Source organism: Elephas maximus, chromosome 10 (genome assembly GCF_024166365.1).
Source record: "Elephas maximus indicus isolate mEleMax1 chromosome 10, mEleMax1 primary haplotype, whole genome shotgun sequence".
Taxonomy (NCBI): Eukaryota; Metazoa; Chordata; class Mammalia; order Proboscidea; family Elephantidae; genus Elephas; species Elephas maximus.
The window spans coordinates 87,272,230-87,294,580 of record NC_064828.1 but is presented as its reverse complement, the minus strand read 5'-3'; the positions used below and the strand labels follow the sequence as shown (position 1 = coordinate 87,294,580).

The 22,351-nt window shown below is 48.9% G+C and overlaps 1 protein-coding gene across 5 annotated transcripts in view; it reads left to right on the top strand.

Moving 5' to 3' along the window:
- Nucleotides 1–22,351, top strand: part of LTBP2 (latent transforming growth factor beta binding protein 2) — a 119,630-nt gene that overhangs the window by 23,225 nt on the left and 74,054 nt on the right. For all 5 annotated transcript variants that reach the window (XM_049897411.1, XM_049897412.1, XM_049897409.1 and 2 more), the window contains exon 3: nt 6,203–6,449. In XM_049897411.1, the coding sequence (XP_049753368.1) occupies nt 6,203–6,449 (247 nt within the window). The remainder of the gene's footprint in view (nt 1–6,202; nt 6,450–22,351) is intronic.

Sequence of the window (22,351 nt, the reverse complement as noted above, 5' to 3'; positions counted from 1 at the left end):
CCTGCTTAGCAAGGGGTTTCCCTGGTTATTTGAGAACATGCTACTGGGCAGAGCTTCCACCAGGGACTTGTCTTGTTCATCTTTGTGCCCCTGGCACCCAATCTGACCAAGAGACAGTGCTCTTTGAATGCTTGTAGAGTGTATTAGCAAACAAGATAGGCTTGCCTACGGGAGCTTGGTTTAGGATCTTGAGTTTCTATACATGAGTTGCTGTCAAGTTGACTCTGACTCATGGTGACGCCATGTGTGTCAGAGTATAACCGTCCTCCATGGGTTTTTTTTTTTTTTTTAACTAACTTTTATTGAGCTTCAAGTGAACATTTACAAATCAAGTCAGACTGTCACATATAAGTTTATATACACCTTACTCCGTTCTCCCACTTGCTCTCCCCCTAATGAGTCAGCCCTTCCAGTCTCTCCTTTCGTGACAATTTTGCCAGCTTCCAACTCTCTGTATCCTCCCATCCCCCCTCCAGACAGGAGATGCCAACACAGTCTCAAGTGTCCACCTGATATAATTAGCTCACTCTTTATCAGCATCTTTCTCCTACCCACTGTCCAGTCCCTTTCATGTCTGATGACTTGTCTTCGGGGATGGTTCCTGTCCTGTGCCAACAGAAGGTTTGGGGACCATGACCACCAGGATTCCTCTAGTCTCAGTCAGAACATTAAGTATGGTCTTTTTGTGAGAATTTGGGGTCTGCATCCCACTGATCTCCTGCTCCTCAGGGGTTCTCTGATGTGCTCCCTGCCAGGGCAGTCATCGATTGTGGCCGGGCACCATCCAGCTCTTCTGGTCTCAGGATGATGTAAGTCTCTAGTTCATGTGGCCCTTTCTGTCTCTTGGGCTCTTAGTTATCGTGTGACCTTGGTGTTCTTCATTCTCCTTTGATCCAGGTGGGTTGAGACCAATTGATGCATCTTAGATGGCCGCTTGTTGGCATTTAAGACCTCCATGGGGTTTTTAATGGATGATTTTTCAGAAGTAGATCCCCAGGACTTTCTTCCAGAGTGCTTCTGGATGGACTTGAACCTCCAACCTTTTGGTTAGCAGACAAGAACATTAACCCTTTGCCTTGGTTTCTATAGAGTGAAAGGTCTTACTATTAAAGTCAAGGATGGGCCATCCCTGGAGCTCCAGAGAGGAAGAATCAAAGCTAGACTCTTTCCAAGGGCCATCTTAAGGGCAAGGACCACCCACTCAGATGTGGAAGTGAGTCCACAAGAGGCCCCGCATGCTCTGTTCTTTCACCCTCGCCAGGCTTTGGGTCTCTGCTGGCAGGGAAGTCTAGGTCCCAGGTACTAGGAGTGGTGCAGCACTCACAGTCCACTTGGGAAATGACTCAGGACTTCCCTTTCTACTTCCTCCATCCAAAAAACCAGGGCCAAGGGCCATTCTGGACACACCTTCATCCCCCTGTGCTTGCTGGCTGTGGTTTGGCTGCAGTGTTTTTGGTGGTGGTGGTGACAGGCTGGCAGGTGGTCAGATAGGGGCTAAGTCAGCTTGGGCAGATGTAGTGCTGGCTAGGTGATGGGCCAGAATCCTGCAGAGGTTGCAGTTTGCATTTGGGGAAGTGCCCCGGGTTACAACCCTCTGACATGTTTTGCTATGCCAGAGGCCCTGAGGCCTGCCAGAAAGGGATCTGGACCCCTGAGGAAGGTGCTTTGGCCCTAGGATCCAGCAGTGGGCTGCTTTGAGATCCTGGAGTGAGATCCGATATTTCCCTAATCTCCCCACTCCCCACCCCTGGTTAGGTAGGCTAGCTCTCGGTGCCCTCGTTGGGCTTGATCCCAACCTACTCACCCTTTGGGGCTCTGATCAGCATCACTTCCTCCCCACCTTCTCTGGATCTCCCTACTCCCTACCTTAGCCTGGGTGACCCAGCACTAACCATACCACCTGTGTGTCCTGGCTTCCATGCCACACAGGTAAGCTAGTGGATGACTTAAAGTCAACAGATCCATTTTGTTTCATCATTAGCTCCAGGCTGAGGCTCAGAGATGGTGGGGAGTAAGAACCACACCAGCCCTGTCTTGGCCCATACCCTGTGGAGCTGGCGGGGTGGAAAGAGCCTGGGCTGGATTCAAATCCTAGTTCCACCATTGATTAGCTGGATGACCTCAAGCAACTCTCTTCAACCGTCTGAGCTTCAAAGGCATTATTTGTAAAATGGGAATCACAGCTGCCCCTGTTGCATAGGATTGCTGAAAGGATGAGATAGTGTATGCAAATGTAGTGCCTGGCATATTGTAAGTGCCCAATAGACAGTTGCTGCCATAACAGTAATAATAATTTAATTATTGTTGGCATCGTGCTAGGTGCTAAGGGTACAAAGAGTTATGGAGGACAATCATAACACTTCAAGGGGCTGATCATGTTAGTTGGGAACTGAAACACATACATAAAAAGCCTATGCCACTTCACACCTAATAGGATGGCTCTTATAAAACAAACAAAAAACAATGGAAAATAACAAGTGGTGGTGAGAATGTGGAGAAATTGGAGCCCTTGTCCATTGTTGGTGGGAATGTAAAACGGTGCAGCCATTGTGGAAAATAGTTTGGCAGTTTCTCAAAAAGTTAAACACAGGACTATCATATGACCAAACAATTCCACTCCTGGTTACATACCCCAAAGAACTGAAAGCAGGGACTCAAATAGACACGTATATACCAATATTCATTGTAGCACTATTCATAAAAGCCAAAAGGTGGAAAAAACCCAAGTGTCTATCAACAGATGAATAGATAAATAAAATATGATATATACATACAATGGAATATCATTCAGCCATCAAGAGAAACAAAGTTCTGACACATGTTACAACATGGATGAACCTTGAAAACATACTGAGTGAAATAAGTCAGACACAAAAGGTCACATATTGCATGATCCTAACCCGTTGCTGTAAAGTTGATTTCAGTTCACAGCGAATCTATAGGACACAGTAGAACCGCCCCATAGGGTTTCCTAGGAGGACTGGTAGATTTGAACTGCTGACCTTTTGCTTAGCAGCAGTCCAACTGGCCACAGGCAAATGCATGGAGACAGAAAGTAGATTAGTGGTTACCAGGGGCTAAAAGGAGTGGGGAGTGGGCAGTTATTGCTTAGTGTAGAGAGCTTCTGTTTGGGGTGATGAAAAAGCTTTGGAAATAGTGGCAATGGTTGCAAGACAAAAAGCCCGAGCACTAAAGGTGGCACGGAGGCAAGCCCAGTGAGCGGTGTTCGCGGGAGGTGCTGTTCCTACTTGTTCAGAGGAGGGAGCAGTCCCTGAGAGGTGGGTCGCCAGAAGTGGGGAGGTGGGCTTTAGGTAAATGGAGAGAAACAGGGACAGGGTTCCAGGAGGGCACACAGCACAGGGAAAGGAAGGCAGAAGTTCTCTTGAACCAGAGCTAGCAGGCCAGTTTGTCTGGAACAGGTTTCCTTAGAGGCATTGTTAGGGATGGTTCAGATTGGACAGAGCCTTCAGTGCTAGTCTGTGGAGTTGAATCCTGAAGGCACTGAGGAGCCATTGAAGGTTCTCAAGAGGTGACATGGGCCAAGTGAAATTTTGGAGAGATTTATCCAGGCTAGCCCCTAAGTTTGGATTCTAGGCCTGTTCTCAGAAAGAAGAGTTCAGCTCATGGAATCACAGACACTTGGTCCGGGTAGCAGTGACTGGTGGTTTCAAAACTGCACCCAGAATAAAACCCAAACTCCCTACTGAGGAGGACAGGGGTCTGCCTAGTCTACGTCCCTCCTGACCTTGGGTTACCCTCCCCCTCTGTCACCAGACCTCAGCCTCCCTGAACATCTTGAACATGCCAAGTTCCTTCTAGCCTCCAGAGCTTTGCACCCACCTATCCCTCTGCCTGGAAGACCTCATATTTTCCTGTCAGCCTACTTTCTCCACCCACATCTCACCCTTCAGAGGGGCCTGCCCTGACCACCCCAACGGTCTTCGTTATCTAGTGCTGCTATAACAGAAATGCCACAAGTGGATGGCTTCAGTAAAGAAGAATTTATTCTCTCATAGTCTAATAGGCTGTAAGTCCAAATTCAGGTCGTCATCTCCAGGGGAAAGCTTTGTCTCTCTGTTAGCTCTGGAGGAAGGTCCTTGTCATCAATCTTCCCCTGGTGGAGGAGCTTCTCAGGCGGAGGGACCCCAGATCCCAAGGACATACTCTGCTCCCAATGTTGCTTTCTTGGTAGTATGAGGTCCCCATGTCTCTCTGCTCGCTTTTCTCTTTTACATCCCAAAAGAGATTGGCCTAAGACACAATCTAATCTTGTAGTTCTCATCAACATAACTGCTGCTAACCCATCTCATTTACATCATAGTGATAGGCTTTACAACACATAGGAAAATCACATCAGATGACACAATGGTGGACAATCACACAATACTGGGAGTCATGGCCTAGCCAAATTGATACACGTGTTTTTGGGGGACACAATTCAATCCATGACACTAATTAAAGGGCCAGCCTCAGGCACAGACCACTGCACCACCCTGCCTAATTGTCTTCGCAGCTCTCGATATTGCCTGAAAGTACATTATGCTGTTTGTTTTCTTGTTTCTTGTCGCTCTTCCCCTCTTGACAGTAAGCTCCATGTAGGGCAAGGACTTTTTCCCCAATGCCTTGCACGCAGTAGGGCTCCACAAATATTTGTTGAATGAATGAGGCACAGCTAGATGAGACATTTGGGTTTAGAGGGTCCAGTAAGAGCCAGACCACACTCTCCTTGGGTCATACATGTTGCCAGGTGAGGTCTTGGGGAGGGGTAAGAGTGCCACACCCCAACATGTACCTCTGCAAGTCACTCTACCTTGGCCATTGGTCACCGGATGTGGCCACGGACTTCGCAAAATGATGGAGGACAGTGAGGAGAAAAGCCACAGTCTGAGTGGCTGGGTGGTAGCTACTGAAGAGTGGCGGTTTGGAGGAAGGGGCCAAGTTTCCGCCACACCTTGCCCCTAGACTGGGCCCAGGACACCCCAGTCAGGGGTTCCACCCCTTGCTAAGGGGGCTGGGAGATTGAGAGCAGATGCTCTCTCTGGCTTAGTTCAGAAGAGGAGGGACTCTGTCATGATCAAGATGACTTCAAGAGACCCTTGGAGTTCCCCCAGCCCCCTCAGCCCACCCTCATGTGATTCATGAGGAAACTGAGACTCAATAAATTCAAGTGGAGTACACAAGACCACACAACTCATGAGTGAAAGAAAAAAACCCAACAACACAAATCCCCTGACTTTTAGGCCAATGGTGAGCTTTTTTCCCATAAAATAGACTGCTTTCCTTCCTTCCTTCCTTCCTTCCTTCCTTCCTTCCTTCCTTCCTTCCTTCCTTCCTTCCTTCCTTCCTTCCTTCCTTCCTTCCTTCCTTCCTTCCTTCCTTCCTTCCTTCCTTCCTTCCTTCCTTCCTTCCTTCCTTCCTTCCTTCCTTCCTTCCTCTCCTTCCTTCCTTCCTTCCTTCCTTCCTTCCTTCCTTCCTTCCTTCCTTCCTTCCTTCCTTCCTTCCTTCCTCTCCTTCCTTCCTTCCTTCCTTCCTTCCTTCCTTCCTTCCTTCCTTCCTTCCTTCCTTCCTTCCTTCCTTCCTTCCTTCCTTCCTTCCTTCCTTCCTTCCTTCCTTCCTTCCTTCCTTCCTTCCTTCCTTCCTTCCTTCCTCTCCTTCCTCTCCTTCCTCTCCTTCTTTCCTTCCTTCCTTCCCTTAATTCACTCAATCAGTATTTATCAAGGGTGTACTGTATAAGAGTCTCTCTTCTGAGTTCTGGAGCTATAAGTTCTGGAGCTATAGGAGGGAACAAAACAAAGCACCTCGCCTCATGGAGCTTGCAGTGTAGTAGGAAAGACAGACAACAAAATGTGAACATTTAAGTGTATACTGTAGTATAATGTCATGCAGGGAACTTCCCTCTCAGGGTGTCTGCCTCAGGTGGTGGTGTGAGCCCACTTCACAACCCTGGTCATTTAGTCTTGGATTGGTTGTCCAAAGATCAAAGGTGAACCTCATCCTGGTGGCTTGTGGATGGAGGAGAGAGAGAAATGGGCCAAGGAGCCTTGTGAGGCCAGGAGTTTGACTTCCTGCTTGAGTAGGGAGGCCAAGCATCACTCTGTCCTCTCCCTTGAGCAGGAGGACCCTACTGACAAGAGCGAGTCAGGGCAGCCTGTGCCCTCAGGCCCCCTAGCCCCTGTTGTCACCCCTCTCCCTGTCTCCTCAGCTGTGTGCCAGCCGCCATGCCAGAACAGGGGCTTCTGCAGCCGGCCCCAGCTCTGCATCTGCCGCTCAGGCTTCCGTGGAGCCCGCTGTGAGGAGGTCATTCCGGAGGAGGAATTTGACCCCCAGAACTCCAGGCCAGCACCCCGTCGCTCAGCCGAGGGTTCCCCCAACCTGCGCAGGAGCAATGCGGCCAGAGAAGGCACCATGGCCAGAACACGGCCACCGGCACCACAGCCACCACTGCCTGGGTAAGTCCTGTCTTTGGTGGGGTCTCCAGGTCCTGGGTCTCAGTCTCTCTCTAGAGGAGGTCCTTTCTTAGGGCCATAAATCCCTTTGGCATTTGGTGAAGACCTTGGTGGAGAGGGCTGGAAATGCCCTTCCTTCCCTCCCCTCCACCCTCTCACCCCCGTCCCTGCCAGAGGTGTGAGCAGGAGTGCAGGTATTGGGGTTGGCACAGGCTTTGCCAGGCTGGAGTGGAGTGGAGTCTTTACCCTCGAGTGCCTGGGAAAAGGCTGAGGAGAATGTGTTTGGGGTCACAATCTCTTGTTTCGAATTTTGGCTTTCTATTTCCTAGGTTGATGAGTTGATTGGAACTCATAACGAACCTACGGGACAGAGTGGAACTGCCCCTATAGGGTTTCCAAGGAGCGGCCTGTAGATTTGAACTGCCAACCTTTTGGTTAGAAGCTGGGCTCTTTACCACTCTGCCACCAGGGCTCCTTCTTTTTTTTTTTTTGGTTTTAGGTTGATGACCTTGGGCAAGTTTCCAAAACTGTGCCTCCAGTTCCTCATCAGTAAGCGGGGGGCAATGCTAATATCTACCTCATGGGATTGTTTTAACGATCAAATTAGTTCATATGAGGAGGATGCTTAGAACAGTGCCTGGCACGTAGTAAGCTCTTTATAAATGTAACTTTTTCTCCTCTGAGTTGGGTCTCTGTGATGGGGGAAGGGTCCTCCTGCCAGACAAAGACCCTATAGTTCACCTGCTGCAACCTCTGTCCTTGGAGAGGAAGAGAAGGAGCATGTGTGGGTGTGGGCAGGAGGTGGGGGGTGGAGAGTAAAAGCGGGTGAGGGGAGTGTTTACGGGCAAGATTCCCTGGCCTCTTGGCAGCCAATCTGGCTAGACTTTTTCTACTCAGGACAGGAAATCTGAATTTTGTAAACTGGTCCATTTCTAGGGGCTGTGTTTTCCTTTTGGTTTTTCAGTTTGGTTTTTCCATTTGTTTCCTACTTAGGAAGTTCTGAAATATTGCAATCTTGCTTACTGAACCAAGGGAAAAAGGATGTATCCTCAAAGGCCAGGAGAACCAAGGGGAGAAATCTGACCTTGAGATCAGGTCCCCAGCGGGTAAGCTCAGGAGAGATTGGCTGAGTTGAAGGAAAAGGAGGATGAGGTTGCCGAGCTCCTCTGAAAGGGGGTGAGGCCAGGCTGACCAGGGTGTTGGTAGGGTGGGGTTCCAGGACCCTGAGCACCCAAGAAGGTTGCCGAGGGCAGCCAGAAGCAGGAAAAGGTGAAGGATGGACTGAGGTCAAGGCCTAGGGAACTCCAAGATCAAAACTGGAAGAGCCAACCCCTGTGGCCAAGGCCTGGGGTAGAAACAAGGGACAGAACCAAGGGGCCTGGTGAACAACACAGAGGGCAGGGCTGTGAACAGGTGGGCAGGGCCTGAGCCTTGTTCTGATGGTCCCAGCTTGGTGTCTGAGGTGGATCTGTCTGGAGTGAAGGCACTTGGAAGAGCAGCAAGGGGTGGGGTGGGAGCAGGGTCCTTCCAGCTGGGCTTTCCCCTACAAGCTCTCTTTTGGTTTGTGATCTACCTTCATTTTATGATGGATTGATCCACAGGGCGTGTATATGTGCATGCTGGGGAGCAGTTGCTTGTTAAGTCACTCTGCCCCTTACACCCTTGAATCAGACAGTCCCACCTCCTCTAAAAAGCCCTCCCTGATCCGGTTATCCCTGTTATCTGACTCCTGCAGCAGTTGCTGCCTGCAGCACACACTTGGCGCTCATCTGTATGGATCTGTGTCCTGCATCTGCATTTAGACTCTGGGTGGCCCATGCCCTTGGAGGAGGGACTACGTCTTGTACTCTGGTTTTCCCCCACTGCTCCTGCCACAGTACCTGCCTAGCTTACAGAAAGTGCTGATATCATATTAGATATCTGATGCTTGGCCTAAACTGAAGACTTAGCCTTCAACCTCAACCCATACCCAGAACCCCATGTGCTGCTCAGAGGGCAGGAGGCGGTGCAGCCCCCTGCCAATTCCTGTGGTACTCCATGCTTCCTTAGTGTGCATTTGCTAGATACCTCCCCCACTGTGTCAGGAGCTCCAAGAGCAGGAACAGTGCCCTTCTTGTTCATTCATTTATCCCTGATACTAACACTGTGCCTGGCACATAGTTGGTGCTCAGTCAACAAACGTCGAATGAATAAATGAATGGGCCTAGATGCTGGGGAAAGAAGGAGGCTGCGAGGGAAGGAGGATGGAGCGAAATGGAGTTGAGCCTTCAAATCTCCAGGGAAGGTTTCATGTGGTGCAGAGGCGAAGGCTCTGCGTGAGGTCTCCAGCCACGGCAGGTCCATCCACCTCAGTTTCACAGGCTGCCTGGCCAGCGCCTACTGTGATTCTTAATGAGCTGCAACCTCCAGGCCAGCCCAGTCTCCCTCTGCCCTGTGGCCTCAGTGCCATGAAATCTGGAAAAGTTCAAGTGGGCCCCGCTGTCGGCCCAGCTGTGTTTTGCTTTGGGAGGCCAAGTCCCGCTTGCCTGGTGGTGTCAGACATTTCCTGTGCGCTTGGCCAGGTTTCCCAAGCAACTGCTGGCCTCTCTCCTGATAGCAACTTGGAAGGGCCCTTTGTGTCCAGATAGAGGGAGCGACATGACACAGAGGGCATTCATGGGGAGGGGGTAGAGCGTACAGGGAGGGGAGACACCACAGGATTGGTGATGATTAGAGGCCAAGAGATTTATGTCTGAAAGGGAGATGAGAAGGACGGGCCAGGAGAGTCCCAGGCAGCAGTCAGAGCCCCTACAGAGAGCCAGACGTGCATTGACATTATTCAGCTGTGGCCTGGGCTGGCTTCTGGGGCCTGGGATGCCCTGTGAGCCCCAGGCCCAGACATCTTCTCCAACGCTGGGCAGAGAGCCTACCCCACCTGGGGAGCAAGAACCAGGCAGCTAGAGAAGGGCCTTGAGAGTTGCGGTAGAAGGGGGAGGTTACAAGAACAGGGGACCAGCAGGCTTTGGAAAATAGTAATTTAGATCAGTGCTCTTCTTACTTCAGTGGGCATGTGAATCACCTGAGATCACTCAGGATCTTGTTAACATGAAGCTCCTGATTCAGTAGGTCTGCGGTGAGCAGCTCTAACATGCTCTCAGGTGTTGCCAATGCTGCTGGCCTGCAGACCACACCTAAGTAGTGAGGGTTAGAGACTGGGCTTTGATTCAGGGAATCCTGGGTTCCAATTCTGCATTTACCGCTTACCAGCTATGTGGCATTAAGCAAGTGTCTTAACTTCTCTGAGCCGATGGTCTTCACCTGATAGGACTGTAGGGAGGATTCAATGAGATCAGGGCTTTGAACTGATTTGTTCTGGTTTAGGGAGGATTCAATGAGATCAGGGCTTTGAACTGATTTGTTCTGGTTTGAACTCCTGCCAAGAATTTGCATTTCTAACAAGTTCTCAGGTGATGCTAGTGCTGCTGGTTAGGGACCAATTCTGAGAACCACTAGCTGAGCAGTGGTTCTCAAAATTTATTGTACTTAAGAATCACCTGAGGATCTTGTGAAACTGTAGACTCTGATTCAGTATATCTGGGATGGAAATGCAAATTCTCAGCAGGGTTTCCAACCAGAATGAACTGGTTCGAAGCCCTGGACGAGATCATGTGAGTAGAGCTCTTAGTATGGGGCTTAACTGGAGCTGCCATCAGTGAGCTTGCTCCCTTTGGCATGAGGACCTGGGCAGATAGGAGGTAGTGGGAGGCCAAGAACAGACAGAGAAAACCAGTTGGAGGCGGGGAGAGATGGGATGTATGTATGTGTAGAGGGGTACAGACCTACTCTGGGGAGAAGTCGGAGTCCCAGACCTGGTCTCGGGGAAGAGCGACTAGCACATTCTGCACCGGTAGTGGCTTTGGCTGGCTTGCGGGTATGGTTATTCCACCAGGACCGTTCTCACCAGCCCTTCTTCAGGGAAGTCAGTGGGAGGGACCTCCACTGGGCTTGCTCATTAGCCAGACCCAAGGTCCTAGAGCCTGAGCCCTGAAGACATCCTAACCAGGCTTGGACAATACTTGGCAGCAAGGGGCATGGAGGGTGGTGCTGGGCAGGGCAGGTAGGTATGTCAGGGGGGTGTCTGGGAAGCCCCGGGCCCTGTGGTGTTGGTTCTTTGCAGGCTGATCCCCTAAGCTTCAACTGAGCCCACATTCCTTGATTTGTGCCCCCCTTCTATCTTCAAGGAAACCCTGGTGGCATAGTGGTTAAGTGCTACGGCTGCTAACCAAAGGGTCGGCAGTTTGAATCCACCAGGTGCTCCTTGGAAACTCTATGGGGCAGTTCTGCTCTGTCCTATAGGGTCGCTATGAGTTGGAATCGACTCGACGGCACTGGGTTTGGTTTTTTGGTTTTCTATCTTCAAAGCAGGTGGAAGCCTCAGGTTTCTAATCTCTCCTTGGCCTCCCTCCTCTCTGTGTCCATCTCACTGATCCTTGAATGACTGCAGTGTCACATGGCATCCCTCTCTGTCTCCCTGTCTCTATGAATCTCCTCCTCTTTTCTAAGGACATCAGTCATATAGGATTAGGACCCACCCTATTCCAGTATGACCTCGTGTTAACCTATCTAATAATATCTTCGAAGACCCTATTTCCAAACAGGGTCACATTCATGGGTAGAGGGGTTAGGACTTCCAACATATCTTTTTTGGGGACACAATTTAATCCATAGAACTCTTCAGGCCTCTCCTTCTCAACGAGGCTCTCTGTGTTCACCGGATTTAAAATGCATGCACCCGAACATCCCTATCTCCCACCCGGCTATCTTCCTGCCCTACCCAGTGCTGTCCTCCAGACCCCTTGTTGTTCAATATTGTCCAAGGCTGCTTAGGATGTCCCCAAGGCTCATCCTCTAGAACCGCAGGTCTGGCTAAGGAGCAAACCCAATATATAATGTCAGATATATTTGATGTTTTGTTTTCCTTACTCCAGTCAATTGTCAGGCCCAGGAGGACAGAGATTTTCATCTACTTTCTTCACTGAGGTATCTCCAGCACCTCGAACACACCTCAGCCCAGAGTTGGTGATGAATAAATATCTGCTGAATGAATAAGCTTGTTTACTTCTCAAGTTCCCAGTCTATTGATGAGGAAAGCCTCAGAGAGGTGACATCACTTGTCCCCTCTTCCATAGCCTGTGACTCCAGTGCCTGTGCCGTTGGCCACTCTGGTCTTTTGCCTTTGGGGAGAGGGAGGAAGGGCAGGTGGCACTAGTGCACCTCTTGCCAAAAGGCCAATCTCGAGTGGTGAGTACCCGGGATATTGAGCTCACGTGCAGTGAGTACCTGGGTGTGGGCAGTCACCCTGGGAGAGGCTGTGGAACTCTGCCTCAGAGCAGCCCCTACCCAGCCCTGAAGCAAGACCCCAGCCTCATTCACACCCCAGCAAACTTCAGGCCTCATACCTCCCTCCACCCAGGGCCCTCTTGGCACTTCCTGACATGTGACTTTTAACCAATGTTGCTGGGAGTGAGCCCACGGTTTGTCTATGCGGTTGGCTTTCCCTGTGGGGGGTATGAGAACTTTGTCCCCAAGTGGGTCACCTTTACAAATCAGGGGGAGCAGAGTGTCTTTCCAGGAGATCACTGAACCAAGAGCCATTGCAGGGGAGACCCAGGTATCCCCTCCTGGGGGTAAAGGGGATGAGGAAGACAGCACCCCCTGCCTCACAGAAAGGAGACTTGTGACCTGGAATCAGAAACTAGGTACCATGGGGACAGGGCAGCTGGGAACAGATGCCCAGCATGATGAGTCCAGTATGGCAACTTGTAAATTGTATCTCCTTCCCCCAACACCAGCAACCCCAGGCCTGAGGGCTAGGGATGGGAAGAAAATACAGGATGTCTTAGTTTCCTAGTGCTGCTGTAACAAAAATACCACAAGTAGGTGGCTTTACAGAACAGGAATTAATTTTTTCAATTATGGGAGCTAAAAGTCAGATCAGGGTCTCAATGGTATTGATTCTTTCTTTGCTGACAGCCCTGGGCATTCCTTGGTTCCTTGGTGATCCTCACATGGCATCTGTTTTCCCTGCATGTGTGCACATGCCTCTGTGTCTATTCTGTTCTTTTTATAACTCAGAAGTGATTAGGTTTAGGATCCACCCTACACTGGTATGACCTCAACTGACTGACTGATTATATTGCATTGCATCATGGAAGGTAATCGGCTGTACCCAGGACCAACTGATTTAATCACACAGTTAAATCATAACAGCATTAACCGAAATCAAGACATATTTTCGGGGGACGCAATTCGACCCATAACACAGGACAAGGCTTCCTTCCTACAGGGCTCCTGTGGACACATCTCCTGATATTATGAACCTAGATTCAGGATTCAGGCTTGACTGACAGAAGAGAGGCCCAAACCCAAATCAAACCCATTGCGGTCAAGTCGATTCCGACTCATAGCTACCCTATAGGACAGAGTAGAATTGCAACATAGAGCTTCCAAGGAGCGGATGGTGGATTTGAACTGGCAACCTTTTGGTTAGCAGCTGAGCGCTTAACCACTGTACCATCAGGGCTTCAGATAGAGGCCCAGTGGTGTCGATATAGGGAGAGTGCAGACTGGTTCCTGGCTCGGGCATGCTGGGGCACCCTGCTCTTGGAAGTCTGGTTGTTGGGTTGTTGGAGGAAGTGATGATGAGAAGGGTGCAGAAGGCAGCTCTGGGTGTGTGCGTGCGTGCGTGCGTGTGTGTGTGTGTGGTAAGGACACAGGACTTTGGTGTTAAGGCAGAATTTAAACCCTAGAGCCCTCACAAACTAGTTATGCAAGTTCCTTCATCTCACTGAAACTTGGTTTCTTTGACTCTGAAATGGGGCAATGAATGCCCATCTCATAGGTGGTTGGGAGAAGTAATTGAAATAATGCATGTAAAGCAGTTGGCAGGTTGTCTGACACACAGGCTAAACCTCTTATCCTACCTGCTTTGTCCCTGTGCCTATGACGACTTAGCAGGGGACACCACATTTGCCAGGATGGATTTTTCTCCACCCCACTACTTGTGTCTACAGATGGGGAAACTGAAGCAGGATGAAAGTTGGCAGCTGACTGCAGGCTGACAGGTCACAATGGGCCTATCCCAGGCACCTGAGAGATCCTGACTCCAAACCAGCCTAAAGGCTCTCTGAGCCTGGCTGCCCACTTCTCTCCTCCACTCTGGGCTTCAGTATGTCCCATGTGCCTTCTGTTCGCTCCTTTGGGGAACATAACCCCCTATTTGTCTTCCGTCCTCATTCAAGCCCCTTGGATCCAAGACAGTTCTCTACTCCATCTGGGACATGCAGGGACCAACTCATGCTTGGAGGCCTTGGGAAAATCCTTTACCTTCCCCGGGCCTCAGTTGCTTACATTTGTAGATTGGAGGGATAGATTCTGGCCTCTGGCGTGGTCATTTCCTGTCCCTGATGGTGAAAAGTGTTTACTTCTCCCCCTTGCCCATTTCCAAAGTCATGATAAGGACACGTGATGCCTTTTATTAGGGTAGGCCTTAGCTGTCTCTCACAGTGTGGCCTCGAATCCTTCCAGGCAAGGCTGCAATGGGTTTAAGCAGCCTGCATCCTTTGTGCTGTGTCAGCCCCTTCCTCTTGGCCACTGAATATGCTTCCCTGCTCGGTTACTCAACCCCCACAATCCTGAGTGAAACTTTTTGGGGTCTCTGGGTGCTGGGCTTCTTCCCTCCGTTCCTTTTTTTTCTTCTAGCCTTTTAAAAATAATTTTGGTGTCATTACTCTGTACCTCAAACTTTCCCTCCCGGGGTTTTCTGGAATTCCTCAACCCTGATAGTTGTTGTTAGCTACTCTCAAGTTGTTCTCCCCACCCCAATTCATGGCAAGCCCATGCACAATGGAACAAAATGTTGCCCAGCCCTGCACCATCTCCATGCACAACAGGATCAGACCACTGTGCTCCATAGGGTTTTCATTGGCTGATTTTCAGAAGTTGCCAGGCCTTTCTTCCTAGTCCATCTTAATTTGGAAGCTCTGCTGAAATCTGTTAAGCATCATAGCAACAAGTAAGCCTCCACTGACAAACCAGTTCTGGCTGTGCTTGAGGTGCACTGGCCAGGAATCAAACCCAGGTCTCCTGCCTGGAAGGTGAGAATTCTACCGTTGAGCCACCACTGCTCCAGCCTCAGTCCTTAGGACCTTGAGGAGGCTATTTTGACTATACTTAGAATCAGGAGACCTAATTTTGGTTTCATAGCTCTGCCACTTACTAACTTTGTGATCTTGGGCAGTCGCTTAACTTCACTAAGTGTTAATGTCCCTGTCTGTAAAATGGGAAGGATGATTCTTAGGTCACTGAGATGGTGTGAGAATTAATTAACTCAGTGTGTGTGAAAGAGTGCCTTGTCAACTCTAATGTGACTTGCAAATGCTTATTATTGTTGTTATTTAGCCGTTCTGACACTGGCCTGGATATTTGCTTGTACCTCGCATGTGTTTGTGGGTCACTTTCTTGAAGAAGTTCCTTAATGAGGCCCTCCTTGACCTCCATATTTAATATTGTAAGCCCCCCATCTGGTTCACTTCTTATTTCCATAGCACTTACCACTTTCCAACATAGCACATCATTTACTTATTTATTATGTTTCTTGCTTATTGTCTGTTTTGCCCCCGCTACAGTATGGGCCCTTCAAGGGCAGGGATCTTTCTTTGTTCACTGATCTATCCCAATCTCCTAGAACAGTGCCTGGCATATAGTAAGCACTCAGTAAATAACCACTGAATGAACATCCTGGCCATACATCCCTGTCATAGCCCGGAGCAAAGAACGTTAGGTCCACTACCTTCGGAGCTGACATTCAGCCCGTTTTTTGGCATGTCATTGATCAGGAAGGGCCTCTCCCAGCACAGGATCCTGCCCACTCAGAGCCCTTGGCCTTGGGAAGCTGAAGCCAGGTGTATCCAAGAGTGATGCCTCTCTCCAGGAGTGTAGTAAGAGTAGGGCTTAGCGGCAGTGTTGTCACTAGAGTTGGTGTCACCCAGTGAGGTAACTCATGGTGTCATCCTCCCCCTCCTTGCCCATGGACTTCCTACTGTACTAGACCATATAGAATCCAGCCAAGCCCTTAGGGCTCCCAGTGCCACCGCCTCTAGGTGCTCCTGTGCCACATGCACCATGGCCTCGGCCCAGCAGGCATGCAGCCTGCAAGCTGCCCCAGGCCCCCAGAGCCCATCGGCTGCCTTCTGCTATACCAGCACCTGGCTCAGCTGTGCCATGGTGCTTGCACCTATGCCCATGCCTGGCTGGGGACCCGCCAGCATCTTACACACCGGTGCCCACAGCTTGTACTGCACAAAAATTTATAGGCAGTCATTTTGGTGTCACCCCCTCTGACAGTGTCACCTGGTGCAGTCTGCACCACCCCCCATACCCCCTTAGTGATACCACTGCTTAGCAGACCCTTTGGAATGCCAGGAGTCTGATGAGGGGCTGCAGTAGATGTAAGGGGGCCTCTTTTCAGTTCCTTCCCTCTCTCAGGCCTTGGAAGAGGCCCTATGAGTCCCCTTCCCTGGGCTGTGGGTTTAGAAGAGCGGGGCTTGAGGGGAGCCATCAGAGAGGAATACTGAACTCACAGACCTCCAGCCAGACCAAATGGGAAGGGCTTTATTTTCCTAAGTCTGAAGTCGCAGAAGCCCTGCTGCTGATTTTTGAGGGGAGTTGGTGACAGGGAGAAAGAGCTGTGTCTCAGCCGAGAATTCTTATCACTGCCACCACCCCTGCAGGTTTGCAGAGGGCCCCTCTGCACTCAGCTCCCTGCCAGTTCAGCACATCCCTGCCCCGGCAGAGACTCTTTAGAGTGACCAGTGGGTCTGAAGCACTCCTTTCCAGCCAGAGGGAGGAGGGATGCAGGGGCTGATCTGCAGCTAGACTTTGCAGCCACTGGACACACCAGACACTAGACTCTGTGACAAGTAACTTGAGAGTTGTGCAGTGCACAGCCTGTGCAGCTGCATGTGGCAGCCCTGGGCCTGCTTGTCTCCAGAGGAAGATGTCTGCCATTTCCGCCACAAAACATGTTGTTTCAAGGCAGAGAAAGGAGTCAGTCCTCTCCAGCTGGGTTGGGCTGCTGAGGTCCCTTCTAGATATCTCTGAAAGAAGGGGCAGGCCTCTAGGGCCTTGTAGAGGTTTAACGCGTACCTCCCCAACTCCCACAAATACCTGAGACCTACAGAGCTTAGGGCCTGAGCAGGGCCATGGCTGGCCTGTAGGCTTTCTGTGTGTGAATTAGAAAAAGGCACCACCTCTGGGCTGATGCAGCTTTGACCCTGAGCCTAGGGATCCCGACAGAGGTCATGATGAAGGCAGGGGGCGGCATGCCTCCTCCTGGTATAGCACAGCCTGCAAGCCTCCTCCTTCTGCCAGGGTGCATGTGGCTCTGGGCTAGTGAGTGCATTAGTTTGCTAGGGTTGCTGTAACAAAGTACCACAAAGGAGGTGGCTTTAACAGCACACTCTTATTCTCTCCCAGTTCTGAAGGCTAGTAGTTGGAATTCAGGGTATCAGCAGGGCCATGCTCCCTCTGAAGGCTCTAGGAGAAGATCCTTTCTTATCCCTGGCTTCTGGTGGTCCCAGGAATTCCTTGGCTTGTAGCTGCAGCCTAACTCCAGTGCCATCTTCCCTCTGTCTGTCTCTGTGTACCTTCTCCTCCTTTATAGGACACCAGTCAGGTTGGGTTAAGACCTACCCTATTGCGGTATGACCTCATGTTAACTGAGAACATCTTTAAAGACCCTATTTACAAACAAGGTCATGTTCACAGATACCAGGAGTTAGGACTTCAACATATCTTTTTTGGAGACACAATTCAATCCATAACATTTTGTCTAGAATTATGGTAACGATCATGAATCTTTTGGTTAGGTCTGGGTAGGACCAGGGTTGCAGTTAGGGTAATATTCTATTTAATTGCAGGGTGTTGGTTAGGGTAAAATTAGAGGTATAACTTCAGTGTGGTATTAGGGTGAGGTTGTGGTTAGGGCTGGATTAGGGTTATGGTTAGGGTTGGGTTAAGGTTATGCTAGAGTAGAATTTAGGACTGTGAGTTTTTTCAAGTGTGGTGTGGTTGTTGTTTTAACCTGCCATTTACAAAGCCTTATTGAGTAAGCAGACCCTACTGTGTGAAGCACTTTACAGGCACCATCTAATTTAATTCTGGGAGACAATATGGCCTAGTGGTTAAGAGCATGAGCTATGAGTCAGACAGACCTCAGTTCCATCTGATTCTATTGCTCAGCAGCCATTTCGTATTGTATGAGTTTCTTCACCTCCATGAATCTTGGTGTAAATTGATGATGATGATAATACTGCCCACACAGGACTGTGGTAAAAATAAAATAAGAGAATGTGGACGAAGTGCTGAGTCACATTGTGAAGTGCTCAGTAAAACCAGAGCAAAACCCATTGCCATTGAATTGATTCCAGCTCATAGTGGCCCAATAGAACAGAGTAGAATTGCCTCAAAGGGTTTCCAAGGAGCAGCTGGTGGATTCAAACTGCTGACCTCCTCTTTAGCAGCCTAGCTCTTAACCACTGTGACACCAGGGCTCCTGAAGTGATCAGTACTTGGTAGCTAATATTTTTCCTAATCTGTATCATTTAGGAGACTGCACCCAGCAGGAAACAGATGGCACACCCAGTGGGGACAGTTTAGTAAAGGGTCTATTTACCAAAGGTTGGAGGAAAACAACAAAAGATGGTAGAGCACCTGTTATGGATTGAATTGTGTTTCCCAAAAACACATGTAAATCCAAACCCCTGTACCTGTGGAATGGAAGAAATGATGATGTAAAAGAAGATTTCAAAGATGGCTCAAGAAAAGAAAGTATTATAACAAAATGTGCAAAGACCTGGAGTTAGAAGACTAAAAGGGAAGAACACACACAACATTTCTCAAACTGAAAGAACCGAAGAAAAAATTCAAGCCTTGAGTTGCAATATTGGAGGATTCTACGGGCCAAAAACTGAACGATGCAGGATGCATCAAAAGAAGAGGGAAGGGATGCACAGTCACTGTACCAAAAAGAATTTATCGACATTCAACCATTTTAGGAGGTAGCATATAATCAAGAACTGATGGTATTAAAGGAAGAAGTCCAAGCTGCCCTGAAGGCATTGGTGAAAAACAAGGCTCCAGGAATTGATGGAATACGAGCTGAAATGTTTCAACAAACAGATGCAACACTGAAAGAACTCACTCGTCTATGTTGAGAAATTTGGAAGACAGCTACTTGGCCCATCAACTGGAAGAGACCCATATACATGCCTATTCCAAAGGAAGGTGATCCAGTGGAATGCAGAAATTATTGAACATTATCTTAGTCATCTAGTGCTGCTATAACAGAAATATCACAAGTGGATGGTTTTAACAAAGAGAAGTTTATTCTCTCACAGTTTATTCTTGGCTCTTTAGTGAGCACCATGTGGCATCTATCTTCCCCCATCTTTGCTTACTTGCTTCTTGCTTAATCTACTCTTTTATATCTCAAAAGAGATTGATTTAAGACACACCCTACATTACTGTATTTTTACAAAAACAATGCTCGCTCCCCCAACACCCAGATATTTTCAAAAGCACACTGTGCTAATTTTTATGCCAACATATTAAATCTCATTAACATAACAAAGAAAGCCCATTCCCAAATGGGATAAAAACCACAGGTATGTTGTTGTTGTTGTTAGGTGCCTTCCATTCCAACTCATAGTGACCCTACGTACAACAGAACTGAACACTGCCAGGTCCTGTACCTTCCTCGCAATCATCGCTATGTTTGAGCTCATTGTTGCAGCCATTGTGTCAGTCCATCTCGTTGAGAGTCTTCCTCTTTTTCACTGACCCTCTACTTTACCAAGCATGATGTCTGTCATGGGTTAAACGTGTCCCCCCAAAATATCTGTCAACTTAGCTGGGCCATGAGTCCCACTATTATGTGACTGACTTCCCACCATTTTACATGATTTCCCTATGTGTTGTAAATCCTATCCCTATGATGTAATTAGATGGATTAGTGACAGTTATATTGATGCAATCTACAAGATTAGGTAGTGTCTTAAGCCAATCTCTTTTGAGATACAAAAAAGAGGAGTGGGCAGAGACATGAGCACCACATACCACCAACAAAGCAGTTCCAGGAGCAGAGTGTGTCCTTTGGACCTGAGGTTCCTGCACTGAGATGCTCCCAGACCAAGGGAAGACTGACGACAAGGACCTTCCTCCAGAGCTGGCAGAGAGAGAAAGCCTTCCCCTGGAGCCGACATCCTAGACTGTGAGAGAATAAATTTCCATTTGTTAAAGCCACCCACTTGTGGTATTTCTGTTATAGCAGCACTAGATAACTAAGACAGCATCCTGGGGGGTAGCAATGTAGCAAAGCCCTAGGCCTAATGGAGCAAGAGGCCAAGGGTCACTGGAACCCAGAGAATAGCTACAGCCGTAGGAGAGGGCCACCCCAGAGCTGTGGCCCTAGGTCGAGGAACACAGGCACTTTCTACCCACAGTGGCCCATCCAGAGGTATGGGAGTATCCATATCTTGACTCACCCCGCTCCTGCCTTCTGGCCTTTTGCTGGGGCCCGTGTTTGGCTGAACTGGACTCAAAAGCAACAGGTAAAGGAAACAATTGATACCATTTCAGCGCCGTATCTATGCAAAATAGCTCCTATGGCAATCAGTTTTAAATTGCTGGCGATGGAAAATCTGATGGCCCATAGAAAATGGTCGTTGGTGCGTCGCCCCCTCAAGCAGCACTCGGGGCACCCGCCCTACCTGTCATACCTTAGGTACACCCCTGCCAGATGCCTCCCAGGGTCCAGGCTGTGGTGGACCAGGGTGAAAAGGGGTTTGGAGGGGCAAGAGGAAGACCTCCAGCACAGTAACCAGGCCTCACCATGATCCTATGAGGCGGCTATTCCTATTACTTCACAATGAGGAAACTGAGGGTAAGGGTGATTCCAGCCTGGGTCAGCTCATTTTGGAACATGCTCTCAACTCTTTGCTAAACAGCCTCTAGAGCAGTGAGCCCAGGTGAGTGCAAGAAGGATCCAACCTGTCTTGGGCGCTCTGGAGTGGGTCAGGCAAGGCAACCAGTGTCTTTTCAGAAAAGTATAGAAACCTGGTGAAAGCTTGGAGCAGCACTCCCCATTGCCACGTGTGGGAAGGGGAGGGAGCTTGTTGGGGTCATTAACGCGTTAAAGTACACAGTTTCCAGCATCTGATTTAAAAAAAAGAAACAACAAGCATTTCAAGCTCGTGGCTATACTCACTGCATTTAATGGATTTAAATCCTTCAGGATTTTTGTTTGGAAGGAGAAGGCTAGGGAGAGATGAAGCAAGAAGGGAATGGGAAGGCCGTCTGAGCTCTTTTTCAGATGCCCCAGGGAAGATTTTTCCCATCCGGTAGGTTTGCACAGGCCTGGCAGCTCGGTAAATGTCACCCTCTGAAGTGTGTGAGCGTGCGTGTGTGTGCAGGCGTGTGCGTGCGTGTGTGCGTGTGCGCGCATGCGTGTGCGCGCATGCTCGCGTGAACGGAAACCCATGCTGAAAGAACACGCTCAAGAATAATAATAATAATGGAGATTTTTCAGGGCCTGTGAATTCTTCTTTTGAGCTCGAGGTTTTCAAATATGCATCAGATTTCATGCCCTGCCCAGGATGTAGAGGAAGTTTCTGATTTATGGGTCCAGCAGTTTTTCCAGTTACACGACCTTTAAATCTGCCGCCAGACAATTAATTCGCCACTGTCAAAAAAGGCCCTGGGAGCTTCCCAGGTGAAAATCACTTTCCCGAAGCAAAGTGGTATTATGATAACAGTCATAAAAAAGTGACTCTGAGACGTACACTTTTTTCCACTTGTAGAACAAACTGAATCAGTCTCTCAGCATTTCTCTTCATCCTCCCTCTAACCATGTGCACGTGCACACACAGCCTACCTCTGAAGAGACACTAAAAAAAAAAAAAAAAGAAGTTGCTGTAGAGTTGATTCTGAATCGTAGCTACCCTATAGGACAAAGCAGAATTGCCCCAATAGAGCTTCCAAGGCTGTAATCTTTATGGAAATGGACTGCCACACTTTTCTCCTGTGGAGCGGCTGGTGGGTTTAAATTGCCAGCCTTAACCACTACGCCACCAGGGCTCCTGGAAAAACCAAAAACAAACCCAAACCCGTTGCAGTCAAGTGATTCCAACTCATAGTGCCCCTATAAGACAGAGTAGAACTTCCCTGTAGGGTTTACAAGGCTGTGATCTTTAGGGAAGCAGATTGCCATATCTTTCTCCTGAAGAGCAGCTGGTGGGTTTGAACGGCCAACCTTTTGGTTAGCAGCCAAGCGCTTTAACCACTGCACCACCAGGGCCCACTGGAGAGGCACTAAGGGAAAAGATTTAAGCCTTACAGGGTAATATCTCAGGAAAGAATTAAAAAGGGAAAGTGAGTTAATATCAAGTCAACTGAAGATGATGGTTATAAGATTGGCTACTTGGACCCAGAGGGGTGTGGATGTGCGTCTGTCTGTCTGCAGATGACATAGTTAAGCTTGCTAAATGATTTCCAATTATGAAATGTAAAAACACATAGTTCCTTTGTTAGCCACATAGCTGTGGTTTTGTGTCTGTGATTCATTGTGGAAGTGAGTAGCTGCGACAGGCATTTTGTGGGTTCTTTTTTCTTTTTTTTTCTTCTTATTTCTCCTAAAAAAATATTTGTGAAAGGTCTAAAATTCAAGGAAGTTGAGTGCTTTTTGAAAAGAAAAATCCCCATTCCTTGCAAAATAAAGGTTACAAATCAAAACCTCTGGAGCGATCACATTTCTGCTCCCAGCCAGTCGCCTACACTGCGTTTTCCTCCTGGACCCTTAACTCATGACC